General features: G+C 44.1%; 1 protein-coding gene across 1 annotated transcript in view; it reads right to left on the bottom strand.

Annotated features, from left to right (window-relative positions):
- Positions 1-5,454: 5,454 nt before the first annotated feature.
- The window catches only part of LOC144824441 (extracellular serine/threonine protein kinase FAM20C-like), a 55,775-nt gene continuing 46,258 nt past the window's right edge, over positions 5,455-14,971 (bottom strand). Inside the window, exons 8-10 of the mRNA XM_078683546.1 lie at positions 10,221-10,302; positions 8,002-8,061; positions 5,455-6,082 (exon numbers count right to left, since the gene is read on the bottom strand). Of these exons, the coding sequence (XP_078539672.1) occupies positions 5,839-6,082; positions 8,002-8,061; positions 10,221-10,302 (386 nt within the window). The 3' untranslated portion in view covers positions 5,455-5,838. The remainder of the gene's footprint in view (positions 6,083-8,001; positions 8,062-10,220; positions 10,303-14,971) is intronic.

Raw genomic sequence — 14,971 nt, 5'->3', positions numbered from 1 at the left:
TTGAACACGTGATGAAATCCCTTTCTAAGGACACTACCACACTGCTCCAAAAGGTCAGCCATTTAGAAGCAGAAAATAGACTCATGGCGGCAAAGCTGGATGACCAGGAGGGGCGCTCCCGATGCAACAACGTCAGAATTATGGGCATTCCCAAAAACGAGGGGAGTCCAGCCATGGACCTTTATGTTGAGGATCTCATAAAAACCAGACTTCAACCCAGAGGACTCTCAACTTTCTTCTCCGTGGAAAGAGCGCACAGGGTGCCGGTGGGGGTGGGGGGGGCAAACCTGGGGCACCCCCTAGACCAGTCCTGGCCCGCATTTTCAACTTCCACGACAGGGATGTTATACTGCAAACAGCAAGAGTGGCTCCACCACTGCGCATTCAATACTTGGTGGTGTCCTTCTTCCCAGATTACACGGCGGCGGTTACTAAGCGTCGCAGGAGCTTCCTTGAGGTAAAAAAAAGAACTTAGACGCTGGGAACTACCATATTCCATGCTGTTTCCAGAAAAACTGCATGTAGTGGCAGATGGTAAAACCTGGTTTTTTGAAACGCCAGAGGAAGCCCACGACTGGCTCGAGGGGTGGCGACAAGTGGAGGGATCCAGGCGGACGGAGAGGCGCCAGCAGCAACGCAGGGTGGAAGAGGACTCCAGGGACCACGGACAGGAGCAAGAGGAAGAACATACGCAATGGACTGAGACTGAGGAATGATGAAAGGCGACATTGCACAGTCGGGACCCACCCGAACAGAGAGACATCTGTACGGCTCGAACACACATGAGGGGGGATCTAATCGACGGCCGGGATGTGACCAATTTGATCTTCCCTCCCGAAGGGGGCAAACCAAGGACCGGAACAGCAGGATTTGACGACGGAATGCAACGCGCCATTGTTGCTAGACTGTCTTTGAGGAGGGTGTAGACTACGCACTCCACGGACTTCTCCCCCCTACACCCCCCCCACACGTAAGTACTGTTAATGGGATTGAAGCACTCAGCTATGTTGGGGTGGTGGATAGTTGGGGATCCGTCTGGCAGGGGAGCAGGGAGGGAGGTGGTAGAGGAGGGCTGTTTTTCATTGTTGCACACTGCAAGAGAGGACCATACCATATGTCTACATCCATGCACGCCCGAAACGACACCACAACGGCCACACATTCACAACTAGATATTTGAATCAGGCAAGCAGGGAGGCAGGGAGTTGGGTGGGAGAGAGGGAAATGTTATTTTGGTATTCTATGTTCTTAGTTGTGATTTTCACAAGGGCGAATACGGCACACTACCTATCTGTGATTAATTTTTTGGGATGTGCTATGAGAATGATGCTGAGGCAGTCCATGTTGCTCGCGGCTAAAAGGGATGATGCAGGCGCAACAAGAGTCCAATTCACAGATGCCCCCGGTGTCCCCAATCACTCCTTTGTCGCTGCTTACATGGAACATACATGGGCTGGGATATAAGATAAAAAGGGGTCTGGTCCTACAATATTTGAAGAGGTGTGCACCGGCGGTGGCCCTGCTGCAAGAGCCACATTTGGTGGGCTTGGCCTGCAGGGCTATGGACCGCTGGGGGTTTTGAATGGTAGTGCATTCTGGGTTCTCTTCTGGTTCAAGGGGTGTTGGTATTTTAGTGCATAAACACTTTCCCCTAATAGTAACGCAAACTCAGACAGATGACCATGGTCGCTTTGCGGCTATTACATGTCATGTCAGTAATGATATTAATATGCCTAAGTTGTCCCCAGAAGAGGCCGTCACCCTGGAGGCTGACCTAACGATCGCAGAATTGCAGTTGGCTATCGGCTCCCTGCAATCTGGGAAAGCGGTGAGGCCTAATGGTTTACCCATTGAACTATATAATAAGACTGCCGCTACGACTGCCCCATATCTTTTGAATATGTATCTTGAGAGTCTGGAGGCAGGGGAGCTCCCACGAGATCAGCGAATGGCCACCATTGTGACGATCCCAAAGCCTGGTAAGCCCCCCGAGGAATGCACTTCCTACCGACCGATATCATTGATTAAGGCTGAAGCCAAAATATTAGCCAAACTTCTGGCGACACGATTGACCCCACATCTTACGACCCTAATTCACCCAGATCAGTCCGGGTTTATGCCAAATAGGAGCACTGCTCTCAACTTGCGGCGGCTGCATGGAGTGTTGGCTCGCATGCCTTATATTCAGGAGCCAGCAGTCATCCTTTCCCTCAATGCGCGGATGGTGTTCGACATGGTGGAGTGGGCGAATCTTTTTGCAGTCCTTAGGCTTTGGCCCAAAATTCTGTGCTTGGATACAGCTGCTATACACTAAACCCTTAGCACATGTAGTGGCCAATGGTCATATATCAAGAGATTTCCTGCTGACACGTGGAACGCGCCAAGGGTGTCCATTATCCCCGTTACTCTTCGCACTTGTGTTGGAACCACTGGCGGCATGGATCAGGTGGGAGCCAATGATTTGTGGGGTCAAGTGGACACCGAACTGGGAAGACAGCATCTCCCTATATGCGGATTATGTGTTGTTCTATCTAACATCCCCTAGGCGCTCCATTTTGGTGCTCTTAAATATTTGTGAGATTTTTGGTTGAGTGTCCGGTTATACCATTAATTGGTCCAAGTCGGTTCTATTTGTCTTACATGGTCCACCGCCGATGCTTCCAAGGAATTGCCCACTGCAGCTCACTGAGGCTACCCTCAAATATCTAGGCATTCTTGTTACCCCCAAGCCTGACACATTTTTTCAGAGATATCTTAGGCCCCCCCCATAGAACGATTTAGACGAGACAAGACGGTCTGGCGCAATTTGCGGCTGACAATGCTGGGAAAGGCAGATCTTTTTAAAATGATGGCGCTCCCCCGCTTTTTGTATGTTTTGGAGAATACCCCGTTTCGCTTACCACTGAGCTACGTCAAAACAATAACAACGGAAGTCTCCGGTCTGATATGGGGGAATAAACCAGAGCGCATTGCGCAGGATAAGTTGGTCAGGAGCTGGTATGATGGCGGTATAGCCCTCCCAAATATACAATTGTACTTTTGGGTGGCTCAGTTAAAAGTAATTAATTGCTGGATACATACTCTCCAGACAGACCCAACGTTTCAGGCAGATAGGCAAGGGCTGGGAGAGGAAGGGGTCATGGCAGTGCTATATAATAAAAGTAAATCCAGACTACTGATTGGGCCAACAGCACAAACAGTTCACATATGGTATGAGGCGCATGCCAGATTAGTTGGCGCGGGGTCATCACACAGATGACACCACTCTGGATTTCACAACGGCTTGGGCGACTCAAGAACAGTGGGATGCGATAAGTATGTCAACGGTGGGTGATCTCTAGAGGAAGGGTGAAGTGGTCCGGTTTGAACGCCTACAGGTCCAATATGAACTTACCTCCTCGGAGGTTTTCAGGTACACACAGATCAGACATGCACTACAGGCGGTTTTAACTTCAGGCACCATCTTACCAGAAGCTACTCCTCTAGAAGATAGATTGTTGACCGAGTATATGCTAAAAAGGGCCACCTCCCTCAGCTATCGTAAGTTGGTTAAAAACTTGCCGGACCCCATGTTGGCACTTAGACAGAAATGGTCCACAGATCTGGGAGACTTTGATGACTCGGAGTGGCAGGGGGCACAGTCGTCCCCTCGGGAAGTTGCAATACCTTTACGGCTGAGGTTGATACAACTCAAAATACTTCACTGTACATATTACACTAGAGTGACCTGCTACAAAATAGGGACGGCTTCACATCAATTCTGTCTGCGAGACTGTGGGGAAGAGGGTACTTTCTATCATACTATATGGGAGTGCCCGAAGATCATGGCATACTGAGTCAAGATAATGAGGACTGTATCACAAACTGTGGAAATGTCACTGATTCCAGAACCAAAACGATGCTTGCTAAATATGTGGGAACCAAATGATCTGGGCCATCCAGCGCAGGATTGGGTGACACTGGGACTTATGTTTGCTAAACGGAATATTGCGAGGAGGTGGGGTTCAGGTGAATCACCTAGATTGCGAGAGTGGTGTAAAGACATGGATGAAGGGGAGAGGGCGGCATATGTACATCGGGGGTGTCGGAAGAGTTTGGGGAGACTGGAACAAATTCAGAGGGTATATCTGCAAACCACCAAGAGTGGAGACTGATCAGATGTCCGATTAAAGGGAGGAGGGGGGGGGGGACGACAAAGATGTTGTATTGTATTGTCGCTGGGGTCTTCCCTGCTGTCACGGGTAGTAATGTTGTAAGTGATGTTAAAGGTATTTGTGCAAATGGATGCTGAACAATGTGTATATCTATGATTTTATGATGCCCTACGTTTACAATAAAAAAATTAAAAAAAGATTGGTAAAGGAGGACATGGACTGTACACAGAGAGATAAAAACTCAGAGTGGAAGGATGGGCACGATATGAAAAGCCAAGAGGGTATAAGAGTGTGCGTTGAACAGACCAATACTTTAGATTACTGAAGCTCTAGAAGCATCTTGGAAAGACTTAATCAGCTGCTGGAGAAACAGATGAGAGAACTCTAGAGGGATGGGAGGAGGGCTAAAAAGGCCTGTGATTGTACACATGGTAAGGGTGAGTAGTTGAGAAGGTCTATCAACGGAAGAACTGGAAGAGGAGAAATATTATGAATGGGGTGTAGGTGGGCACACAGGCTTGAATGATTTGATGCACAACATAGGGAAATGCAAATGACGACTGTTGTGCGGGTAAAAACATAGCACATGATTAACTAGCTGCGTAACTAAAAGTTCTGATGATGGTGGGATGTGGTTGATAGTGATCGCGTTGATTGACTTGATTATGTTGGCTAAAGATTGACTTAACTCAGTGGTGCGCTTCTTTCTTAAAGTGGTGGGCTGCCGTGATCATCTCCTCTCGGGGATGTGCTACTTCCAGCAGGTGGGCTCAGTATTTGTCTTCTCAGGCCCTGCTCTCCTAAAGGTGGCCACTGCAGTGCTTGTGTCCTCTCTAAGTGATATGCTTCGCTCCTGCAGGCGAGAGAGTAATGACTGTCACCCCAGCCCAAACCTCCATAGTTGTTGGCAAATTTACAGGCCACAGGTGAAATCTATGAATGAGCTCTGTGTAGCTGCTGAAAGTTATTATTTTCCACTTCACCAGAAATCTAAAACACCACTATTAATCCTAGCATTAAATTAGACTATGGCCAATGATCCATTGTAAATGTAAATGTACTATGCGTAAATGTGTGCACTCAAGGTTACAATGGAAACTTGTTTCCTAGTCCCGTAGTCTAGAGGCTTGTAAAAGAGTTGGTAGAAATACAATCATTTTTAAACTGTTCCCAAAATAATTTTATTAGTTTTCATTGTGCTTAGCAAGTTACAAGCTATCATTGTTTGCAACACCATGGTCATCTCTGCGTTGACCTTCGTACAGTGTCAATACAACTTTGAAGGATGATAACAATTATGTGGTGTCAGTGTAAGGATGAATCCAGCATTGACACTAATTTGATAAGGCAGCATTGTCCTTCATACAATTCTTGCCCAACACTGATAATGGTGTAGTGAGGATGCGATCTTGACGTCGAAGGAATGACAAGGCAGCGTTGACTTCAGGGCAGCGACGATGCAGCATTTACAATGCAATGAGCATGAAGCCTTGTCCTTGTTGTGACAATGATGTAGCACTGATATTGATGCAATGATGATACAGCACTGACATCCTTTCAGCGTTGTAGTCTTAAAGATGTCGCTGAGACCATCATCACCAACCTCAGAATTTTAAGATAAAACTTCAAGATCCAGAATAAAAATGATTCCCATATCGTGACTTGATATTCAGCATGCAGCTACTCAGGACTTCTGGACATTGCGCCGCTGAGTGTCATTCTCCACTACCGCATCGTAGCCCTCCTTATGCACACAGTCGCGCAGGATGCGCAGCACAGTGCGCAGGCGGCGATCCAGGGCAACTAGGTGTGGTTCAGCCAGCAGAGGGGTGAGTTGGTCAAAGGACAGGGATTCGCGCATGACATCGCTGAGGCGATAGGGTTCAGAGGCCAGAAGTTGCAGGCGTAGATATGTTGACTTCTTTATCCTTTGAGGGAGGAGCGTAAAAAAAAAAAAAAAAAAGAAATCAGTAAGATGGAAAATTAAATGGCGAGCTGAAGAAAAACAAACAAACAAGAGAGTGAAATGTGGTGAAAGCAAGGAGTGTACTGAGCAAGACGAGGAGGGAAAAGCGACTGGGAAGAGAAACTGATTTTCATCTCCAGGATGAAGTAAATTACATCTCGGATGTATGATGAGGTGGGGTAGCAAAATGGGAGTTAAGGAATGAGTTAGAGAGGAAATATTTACACTCCTTTATACACACAGAATCCCACTTCTGACACGTACTTTAAGCACTTTAGACGACACAAAGGTTATGGCAAATGCTACATAAATAGCTGTAAAATATAATACTGCAGGAGCATTTCTTCCCCTGCAGACGAGGTGGGGGATCCAGTTAATTTAAACAAGCATTGACAAAGCCAACAGGTCTTGACTTAGGGAACTATTGGTTTGACAATGCCACTGGGGCATGCATGCATCAGGCTTGCATCAGTGGATTGACGCGGGCACCATTTGCTTTCATTTTTTATTTACTGATCCAAGCTAGTTGACAAAACTTTGATCAGTTGATAATAAATGTTGGTTTTCCCCTGAAATTTAGTACACAAAACAAAGACAGCGAAAGCAAATTATGGAGTTGTAGGGCTGAGGAAGAGAAAGCATTGTATGAGACAACAAAACAGGGTGTGAGGGAGAAGCACATATGGCGAAAAGAACACAGAGCAAAGGGGCTGTGGTTAAAAGAACACGCAGCGTGTAGAAGCACACAAGAGAGTGAGAAGCACACAAAAGTGAAAGGAACATATACAGCAGGTGAGAAAAACCAAAGGAAAGAACAGTTTAGAATGTGAGGGGCTGGAGGAAAGGTACAAGAAAGAGAAACATGGGGTGCGGGAAGCGGTGGGCATTTGGGAGGAGGTCCTGGGGAAGAGAAGGAGAGAGTTGGAAACATGTACTCTCAAAGAGTGCTTAACCAAAAAGAAAAAAAAGTTTCCTAAAGGTGAGCAGACAAAGAAAGATAGAAACCAGTCATGCAGAGAAATGGTAAAGGGCTATGCTCCAAGGGAGGGGCAAATACAAGTTGGAGAAGCTGTGATAATGAAAGACATCGAATTAGAAGCAAGCAAATGAGAGACAAAATCAAATGGAAGTAAGCAATGGGTGGTCTATAAGTTCTTGGAAAGCTGACAATAGGTATTTTGCTACCAGACAGCCTATTAAGTATGTATGACTGACCTACAAAATGGATTTAAAAAAAAGGTGGCAATCTTCTAATTATCTCAACAGCCTGGTCACAAACCTATTACTGTCCCAAAGTGCCCAACAAAAAAAAACACACTCCTGATCACCTTGAGTCCTGCAACATGGAATGGGAAAGACATGTGTCAACTCTCTGAAGAACCTCTTTCCGGGGTCAGAGAGGATGTTTTTACACTCTCTTTTTGATAGAGTAATATTGCTTCCCAGTGCACGAGGCAAGAAAGTAGACCACCTTAAATCCTAGAACAACATGAAGGAGAGACTGACAGAAGGTCAGCTTTTAGCAATGGGCGTTCTCCTATGTCTCCCAAGTGAAATTGGAGTTTAGATCAGAAAATATTGGATTTTTTTTTGGCCACTTTAACAAAATCATTTTCCAATGTCTGACGAGGTAGTTTCTGTGAGGTTTTTGTATTTTTAGTAAGAAATTGTATTTTTCCATGTTTCAGTGCTTGTTATTCTGAAACAGGAGGATACGGCAAACCCAGAGCTGCTACAAAACACCGGAGACTGTCTATTGTAGTAAGGCGAAAGAAAGGCAGAGGAAAAGCACGCTTGGTGTAAGAAACATGAGTTTTGAGGGACAGAGCACACTAGTGCACAGATGACAGCCTGAGGGTTGGCTGCCTTTCCGGCATTTACCTGCAGCACTGCTGTACCGGGGCCAGGATAGACAACTCATCGTGGGAATAGCGGCCAAAACTAAACATAGGAGAGACAGTTATTATTTTACAGCGCATCTTCCTTTCTCCTTCTCATTATCTTTCAACACCCTTCCTAACTGAGTATCATCCTCTGGACAGCAGTAACATCTGTTGGTGTGAAGCACTATATTAAAAACATGTTCTTTAATTATTATGTCTACTTCATTATCTTACATCACACTTCCTTTCAATTCTTCACCTCTTTATCAGTCAACACCGTCTTTTTTCCTTTAACTCTCCTAACTCTTTTCATCCCATGACCTACTCGTTTTCTCCCCAATTTCCTCCTCTCCTGTCTCTCTTGCCTTAATCCATTCCTATCTTTTATCTGTTTTCAAGTCTGTAGCATTCTTTTCCTCTACCAATTGCGCTCTCTTGCTTTCATACTTTTTTTGTACTTCAATAAGTTTCTTACCATCTCCCTACTATTTATCTCTACCCCCTCTCCACGTTTCTTCCTCAATCTTGCCCCGTTTATTCTCCAGTCACTCTTCTATTTGTATCATCTTCTAGCAACCCTCTAGTCTCCTTGTCTCTCACCCTTTTTTCCTTCTTTCTCTCTGAGGTCCTTTAATCAATTTACTTAAGGTTCCCACGCCACTATTCTCTGTAAGTTCCACCCTTCATCTTCTGTCGGTTTCTTTTTCATTCTCCTTTCCTCCTAACCTCCCTTCTCTAAGCTGCTTATGTGTGGTTCCTCAATTTTCCCCCAATCGCTCATCTGTTTCATTGCATATTTCCTCCCTTTCTCTCTCTTAGCTCTGTCCATCCATTCCCGTGGCTTTTCACATTTCCTTTCGTCTCTCCACTCTGCCTTCCCTTTGTGTCAACTTACCTTCTTCGCTTCCTCTGTGACTTCCCTTTTCCCCCTTTTCTACCTCGCTCACATTCCTTTTCCCATTCATTCTCACTGACCCATCTTTCTTCCATTTTCCCTTTTTCCTCTGCCAATCTCTCATCTTTCATCGTTTTCACTTGATCCCTTACTCTCCCTTCTCCTTTGCGCCACTGCCTCCCAGTGTTACCTCTTCTTCACCTATCTCCATTCTTCTCTCACTTCTCTAGCCTTTCTTTTTGCCCACATATTGCCTCCCATTTCTCTCCTCCACTTTCTCCATTTGTTCCCCTTTCTCCATCTCATCTCTTCTTTTTAAACCCCTATCTTCTTTCTTTTGCACCATTCTTTACCTTTCTCCCTTATCCTTCATTCAACCTCTTTCCCACGCCTTGGAGTCTCGTTCTCTATATTTCCCTTTGCTCCCCTTCTCTCCCTTCCTGTTTCCAGCTTCTACCTAAATCCTAATCTCAACCTCTCTCATTTCTCTTTGTGTGTCCTTCTTTCTCTTTCACATTTGTCTTCATCCCTCACATAACTTCTCTCTAATTCAGTCTTTCTTCCTCTCTATTTTAGCTTAGTTCCCCGTTCTTCAATTTCTTTCTCTCCATGCCTAATTTGTAAGACAAAATAAAATAAAAAATAAGTTGCAGGGCTTTCGTCAGGAGGCAACTGCAGCTTGCACCAAACATTCCCCGTGGCATGCTGCCAATGATAGTAATAACAAACTACTAACCTTCACACTCCTGCAAGTGTGACAATTCGGACTATTTTGGGCTCCCAAAACTATAAGAATGGCTTGGGCGGCAGGTAATAATAATTTTGAATGTATATTGAAATAATAAGTAACTGTTGTGCTCATTTGTAAATTAGCCAGATATCACCACCTTGTGGCAGACTGTCCCAAGCACCGGTGTTGACAATGAAGTGCTCGTGCTGGGCACTGGAAACCACTGGCTCAAATTAAGCACTGCTTCCTGTTATGTTATGTTACACAGCATTTGTAAAGCGTGCGTACAGCAAGCAGTTTTCATGGTTATGAAATCCTCTCAAATCGTCTCTCCTCCCTTTTCTAAATATCTTCAGCTTCACCCATTTCAGCAATTACCTCATACCCAACAACATTCCCTGTCTCTCTAATTACCCCTCTTTCTCTATCCCTTCTGTTTCCTCTTCCGCTTACCCTGGTCCTCTTATTCTCTCCTACATTCTTTCTGAACTTCTTTCTAATCTTGAACCCCTTTTTGATCTTTTCTCCTTACCATCTTCTTCATCCTCCCTTTCTCTCCACCTTTGTCCCCTCCCTGTGGCACCCCACTCACCCCCGTCCGTTATCCAGATGAAGCAGAAAGGTGTTATTCCCAAACTTCTCGAAGGTTTCATAGTGATGCCTGTCCAGATTGCCTGCAAAGGGTAAACACATGAGAATGAGCCTAGGGCCGTCAGAGGGCAAAATTCAGAGCACGGCAAACATAGTCAACAAGATTATGGGAAAGCATTTTGAAATCTGTACATGTTTTTCAATAAACCTATTTTCAAGAGTGCTTTCCTCTGAAGCTCTTTCTTAGCTGATGTGGAACGATGGTGGGAAGAATTTACAAGCATTATCAAAGCCAATAGGTTTCGCCTATGCAAGATCTATTGGCTTTGTCAATGTTTTTTTAAATGTTGCACAGCTGTGCGAGCTGCTGTTCTACATAGCTTAAAGTTAAAAAGAAAAAGCGATATGACGTGGCTGCACCGCGTCGTACCACTTTTTTTTTTACTTTTAGCTATGCACGTACAAACAAGCTCACATTGTTATTTCCCCTAAACTTAATATGCAGTTTATATTCTTGAACAAATGCCCATTGCAGTTACCAGTGTCTCAAAGTGCAGTTAGCTGGAACACTGAGCATGGAGAGGCTGTGGCCTTAGAGCGGCTGACTTTGTAGTTGGGGAACCAGGTTTGAGTCTTGGTGCCGGCTCAATATCATGTGATTCTGGACAAATCACTTAATCTCTCTATGCCTGTAAAAATGTATGTGACCTTGTGTAATGTAACTGGTGCTCATGTAAAGTGCTCCAAGTTCTTCCGCTCAAATTCGAGCTATATAAAGCAAGCTATTTAGCGGGTGCAAACAGCTTAATTCTCCATTTGCAATTGCTAAAACCTTGTGTGCATTTGGCCTAGATGTGAATCGGTTGTTTCTTCATTAAGAAGTTATTTTTATGCTTTTACGTTTTTTGTATAAATTCTGATTCATCCACCACCTTTCTGTCAGCTTTTGACTTTTTGCTGTAAATTTCTTTTATTTAGAGTTGTATAAGTTAATTAGGGTGTACATGTTGTTATAAAAGGGGGAGATGTGTGGTATCTTGCGTAGAATTAGATCTTAGGACATTGGAATGTGGTGGTCAGTACGTTCTGATCACCCTGGGTTCCGCTCGTTGCCAGTTGAAACCCAAACCTGGACCTGGTGGGTGGATGAGATGTTACTGATTATTCTACTTGAATAAACCCTTGAAGCTCTGTCAGAGTCTGTATCTACAAACTTGTCAAGTCATGCTGTATAGATATTCTGCAAGTTTCGGAAGACTGCATGCATTTGTGCTTGCTGCTGGCAATGTTTGTGGTAATATCAAAGGAATCAACAGTAAAAACTTGCCCACCTGACCATAAAACAGGCCCACATAGTGCTAAAATACCCGCCCATACACTCATCTGTGAGACCAGCCCGTTGGGCACTGCAGGTTGCCTGGTAGGTCAGTTCAACCCTGCCCTTGTGACCGACAAAAACACCTTGAGGCTCACTAAGGTTTAGACAGAGGATAAGACTCACACATCCACTGTGATGGACTCTGCAGAGATGACCCCAATATGCACCAACTAAACACGCCCCCTGAAAATCCCACCGTCAGCCCTCCTCCAACAGCCCCCACGCCATCAGCAGACCCACAACCAAAGACAAACGATGCAACAAATCATTAGGGAGCCTCCCAACTGCCATATAAGCAGGGTCACTGGAATTATTCGCAGCGGACGACCAAATTTTGCAGCAGGTTTGACTAAATTCTGCGGAAAGAAAAGGCAAATTATGTGGCGTAATGGTATTACTTCAATAGTTGTACAGTTTCACATATGGTAACACTGTCTGGACAAAGATTACATCACAAATCTATAATAATATGGAAAAACGCCGCAGCCGAAAAATCACATATTTCTAGTTGAGCTACATACAAGAAATCCGTTACGTTACAAGAAATTCACACAGGAGAAAACCCTAAGCTGTGTCCTTTGCTTATCCTATACTGCCTTCTAAAGGACAAGAGAGGAACTGCAACTCAAACATTGGTATAGCAGGCCTCATACGGACAGTGATACTAGAACAAGTTTGGGGGTGCCGGCAAGAGGCACCTGCTCGGTAACATTTGAAGGATTTACAAAAAAAATCCATAAAATACTTAATACGCAAGTGCAATAACTAAGCCTAACCCCTTCTGAGTGTGCTGAAAGAGCTTCAACGGGAAGACCTTTGTGTAAAAATAGAACTTATGGTTTGTTTCTAAGAACATCATTCTAAATGTAAGAGTGAAATTTGTTATGACCATCCATAGTCAGCACATGCTAATCAAAATAGCACCTTTTTTAACAATACATTGTCATAAACCCAGTGCTTAATTTAGCTGGTGGTTGCCGGTGGAGGCCACTGGTGCTCAGTTTTGAGAACCAATGCCTATTTTTTCACATCAGACATTTCCTTATATCAACAGAGGAAAAACAAAGAAAGCAGAACGACGGAGGAAGGGTAAGACAGAAAACCCGTCACAAAGGAAGAAAGAGGGAACATACAAGAGTGAGTTACAAGGACAGCGAGTGTCTGGCAGTGGATCAAAGATGCCTGGGTTCATGGATTCTGGACTATGTGGCCATGGGAATTCAGGTTGACATTGTAGTTGTGTCAGCCGCGGGGTTTTGATAGAGCTTTTTGCAGTGGTAATTTGTAAAATAATAAGTGCCAGGGCTCTGACCAAGAGGTCACTGCAGCTAGCACCACCCATCGCCCCATCATTGCTGCCAATGACCGTACCAAAACAACTACTAACCATCTCTTTTGCCTACAAGTGCGACAGTCTAGATTATTCCAGGTCACCAAAGCTAAAGGAATGGCTTGGGAGGCAATTATTAATATATTCTATTTATAAACAACTGTTGTTTTGCTAATCTCTAAATTACATTAGCAGCGCCACCATGTGGCAGAGTGTCATTAGTGTGGCAATGACAATTAAGGGCCAGTGCCAAGCACCAGAAACCAATTAAGTGCCCCTGCCGGCACTGATAGGGCACCGGCAGTCATTATTTTACAAATGTAACACTGCATAAACAACAAAAACCCTGGACTCACATCTAGAACATACTTGTGGAAAAGGTGAAATTGTGGCCACATGAAACAGAATAATAGCACTCAGTGAGATTGCTAAAACAGACCTCAGAGTATGTGTTAATATTAAATAGCGATCTGAGTGAGGCAGCACAATTTGCTGCTCTCTCATAATCAAGAGGTAAGGGTTCTTAACCGCATAAAAATAACATTTTTGTTCGTATGGCATATATAAATGTTGTTCGAGTGGTTGTGGCTATGTCACAATAACATGGTCACTTCTGTTTAACATGGGTGATCAGCGGGTCACCATGTCAAGTAAATGATAACTGTCAGTACAGAACTCATAGTGACAGGAAAGCAGAAGAATTCAGGTATGACAAGAAATCAGACAGGTTGTTGAGTTGACCCTTACTCCCTGCCACACATGCAGGCTTAGTCTCTGCTGTATATGTGTCACAAGATGTACTGCAAGCTGTAGACGTAACTGCTACACATGCAACTATAACAGGTGTGCCTCAGGGCCGGACTGGGGAACCAAAAGCATCCCTGGCAAAAATGCTCACATCAAGCCCGCTCCCTCTGCTCGAACAACCTCTCTCTTTTTATCCACCCATTCTCTACCTCTCCTTTATCATCGCTTCCTCTCTGGCTTACCCCCCTCAAACCCTTTCTCTCTCTCTCTCTCTTGAAGACTCCCAATGCCTGTTGCAATTAACCTCTGGAAGCTGGGGAAAGGGACAGAGGCACAAGGAGCAGCCCTGGGCTTTCAAACCTTGCATCCAAGGGCTCCAGCCCACTGGAGAAAAACCAGGTGGAATAAAAGGCATGTCCGGCCCTGGTGGGCATCCACTCAGGCACAGGCTCACACTTGTTATTACTCATTCTTTGATGAACATACTGGACTATAAACATAGGTTGCAGGCTCACTCTTAAGATTACTTGTATGACCATTCCACCACAAGCATCGATATGCAGCCACTTCCAGCATACAGGTTCGGCATGTGGGACGCAAATTACATCCAAAATATTTTTGTGCAGAAAGTATGTAATTTAGGTAAATTGGCAAGATATGTTTGCTATCTGTATACTTCTGGACCTTTTGTCTTTCATTCTTTAGATTTTGATTTGTATTATTTAATTTAGATTTTGATTATCTACTGGAAAAAATATTTGTTTTTCTTACACCTCTAGGGAGAAATGGCACTGGGAACTTAAATAGTACAATTTACGAAACACCTTACCCTATTATTTTCTTGCCCTATTTACCTGGTGAACGATATACAGAAATGGGGTTGCCCAGTCTAGTGCAGAACCTGGGCATTAATACTACAAGCGAAACAGTGGTTTTGCCACTGTTACAAATCAAAAACTATTTATAAGTAATTATGTCTCTCCAAATGGATGAGAACAGTCAACAAATGAGCAGGCACGATGTACCTTATGTCCAAACCAAAAACGCAAAACTCATATTATTTTCACGATATATTTGTTTTATCAGTAAGTGTAAACCTATTTTAGTACATATATTTACATACACACAGAACAGTTCTTTGGAACTAACATTTAGCACTTCAAAGTGCACAAACATTAAAATATTTACATGTCACAACACATTCCAAAAGATACATGGACATATACTACATAGAAAAATTATATCTAAACACAGTGCGAAGTTTTGAAAGAAGAAAAAAGAAATATCAGCCCAGTGA

The sequence above is a fragment of the Lissotriton helveticus genome, chromosome 1_1 (assembly GCF_964261635.1).
Source record: "Lissotriton helveticus chromosome 1_1, aLisHel1.1, whole genome shotgun sequence".
Taxonomy (NCBI): domain Eukaryota; kingdom Metazoa; phylum Chordata; class Amphibia; order Caudata; family Salamandridae; genus Lissotriton; species Lissotriton helveticus.
The sequence above is the reverse complement of the archived record's forward strand: the minus strand, read 5'-3'. Positions and strand labels throughout refer to the sequence as shown.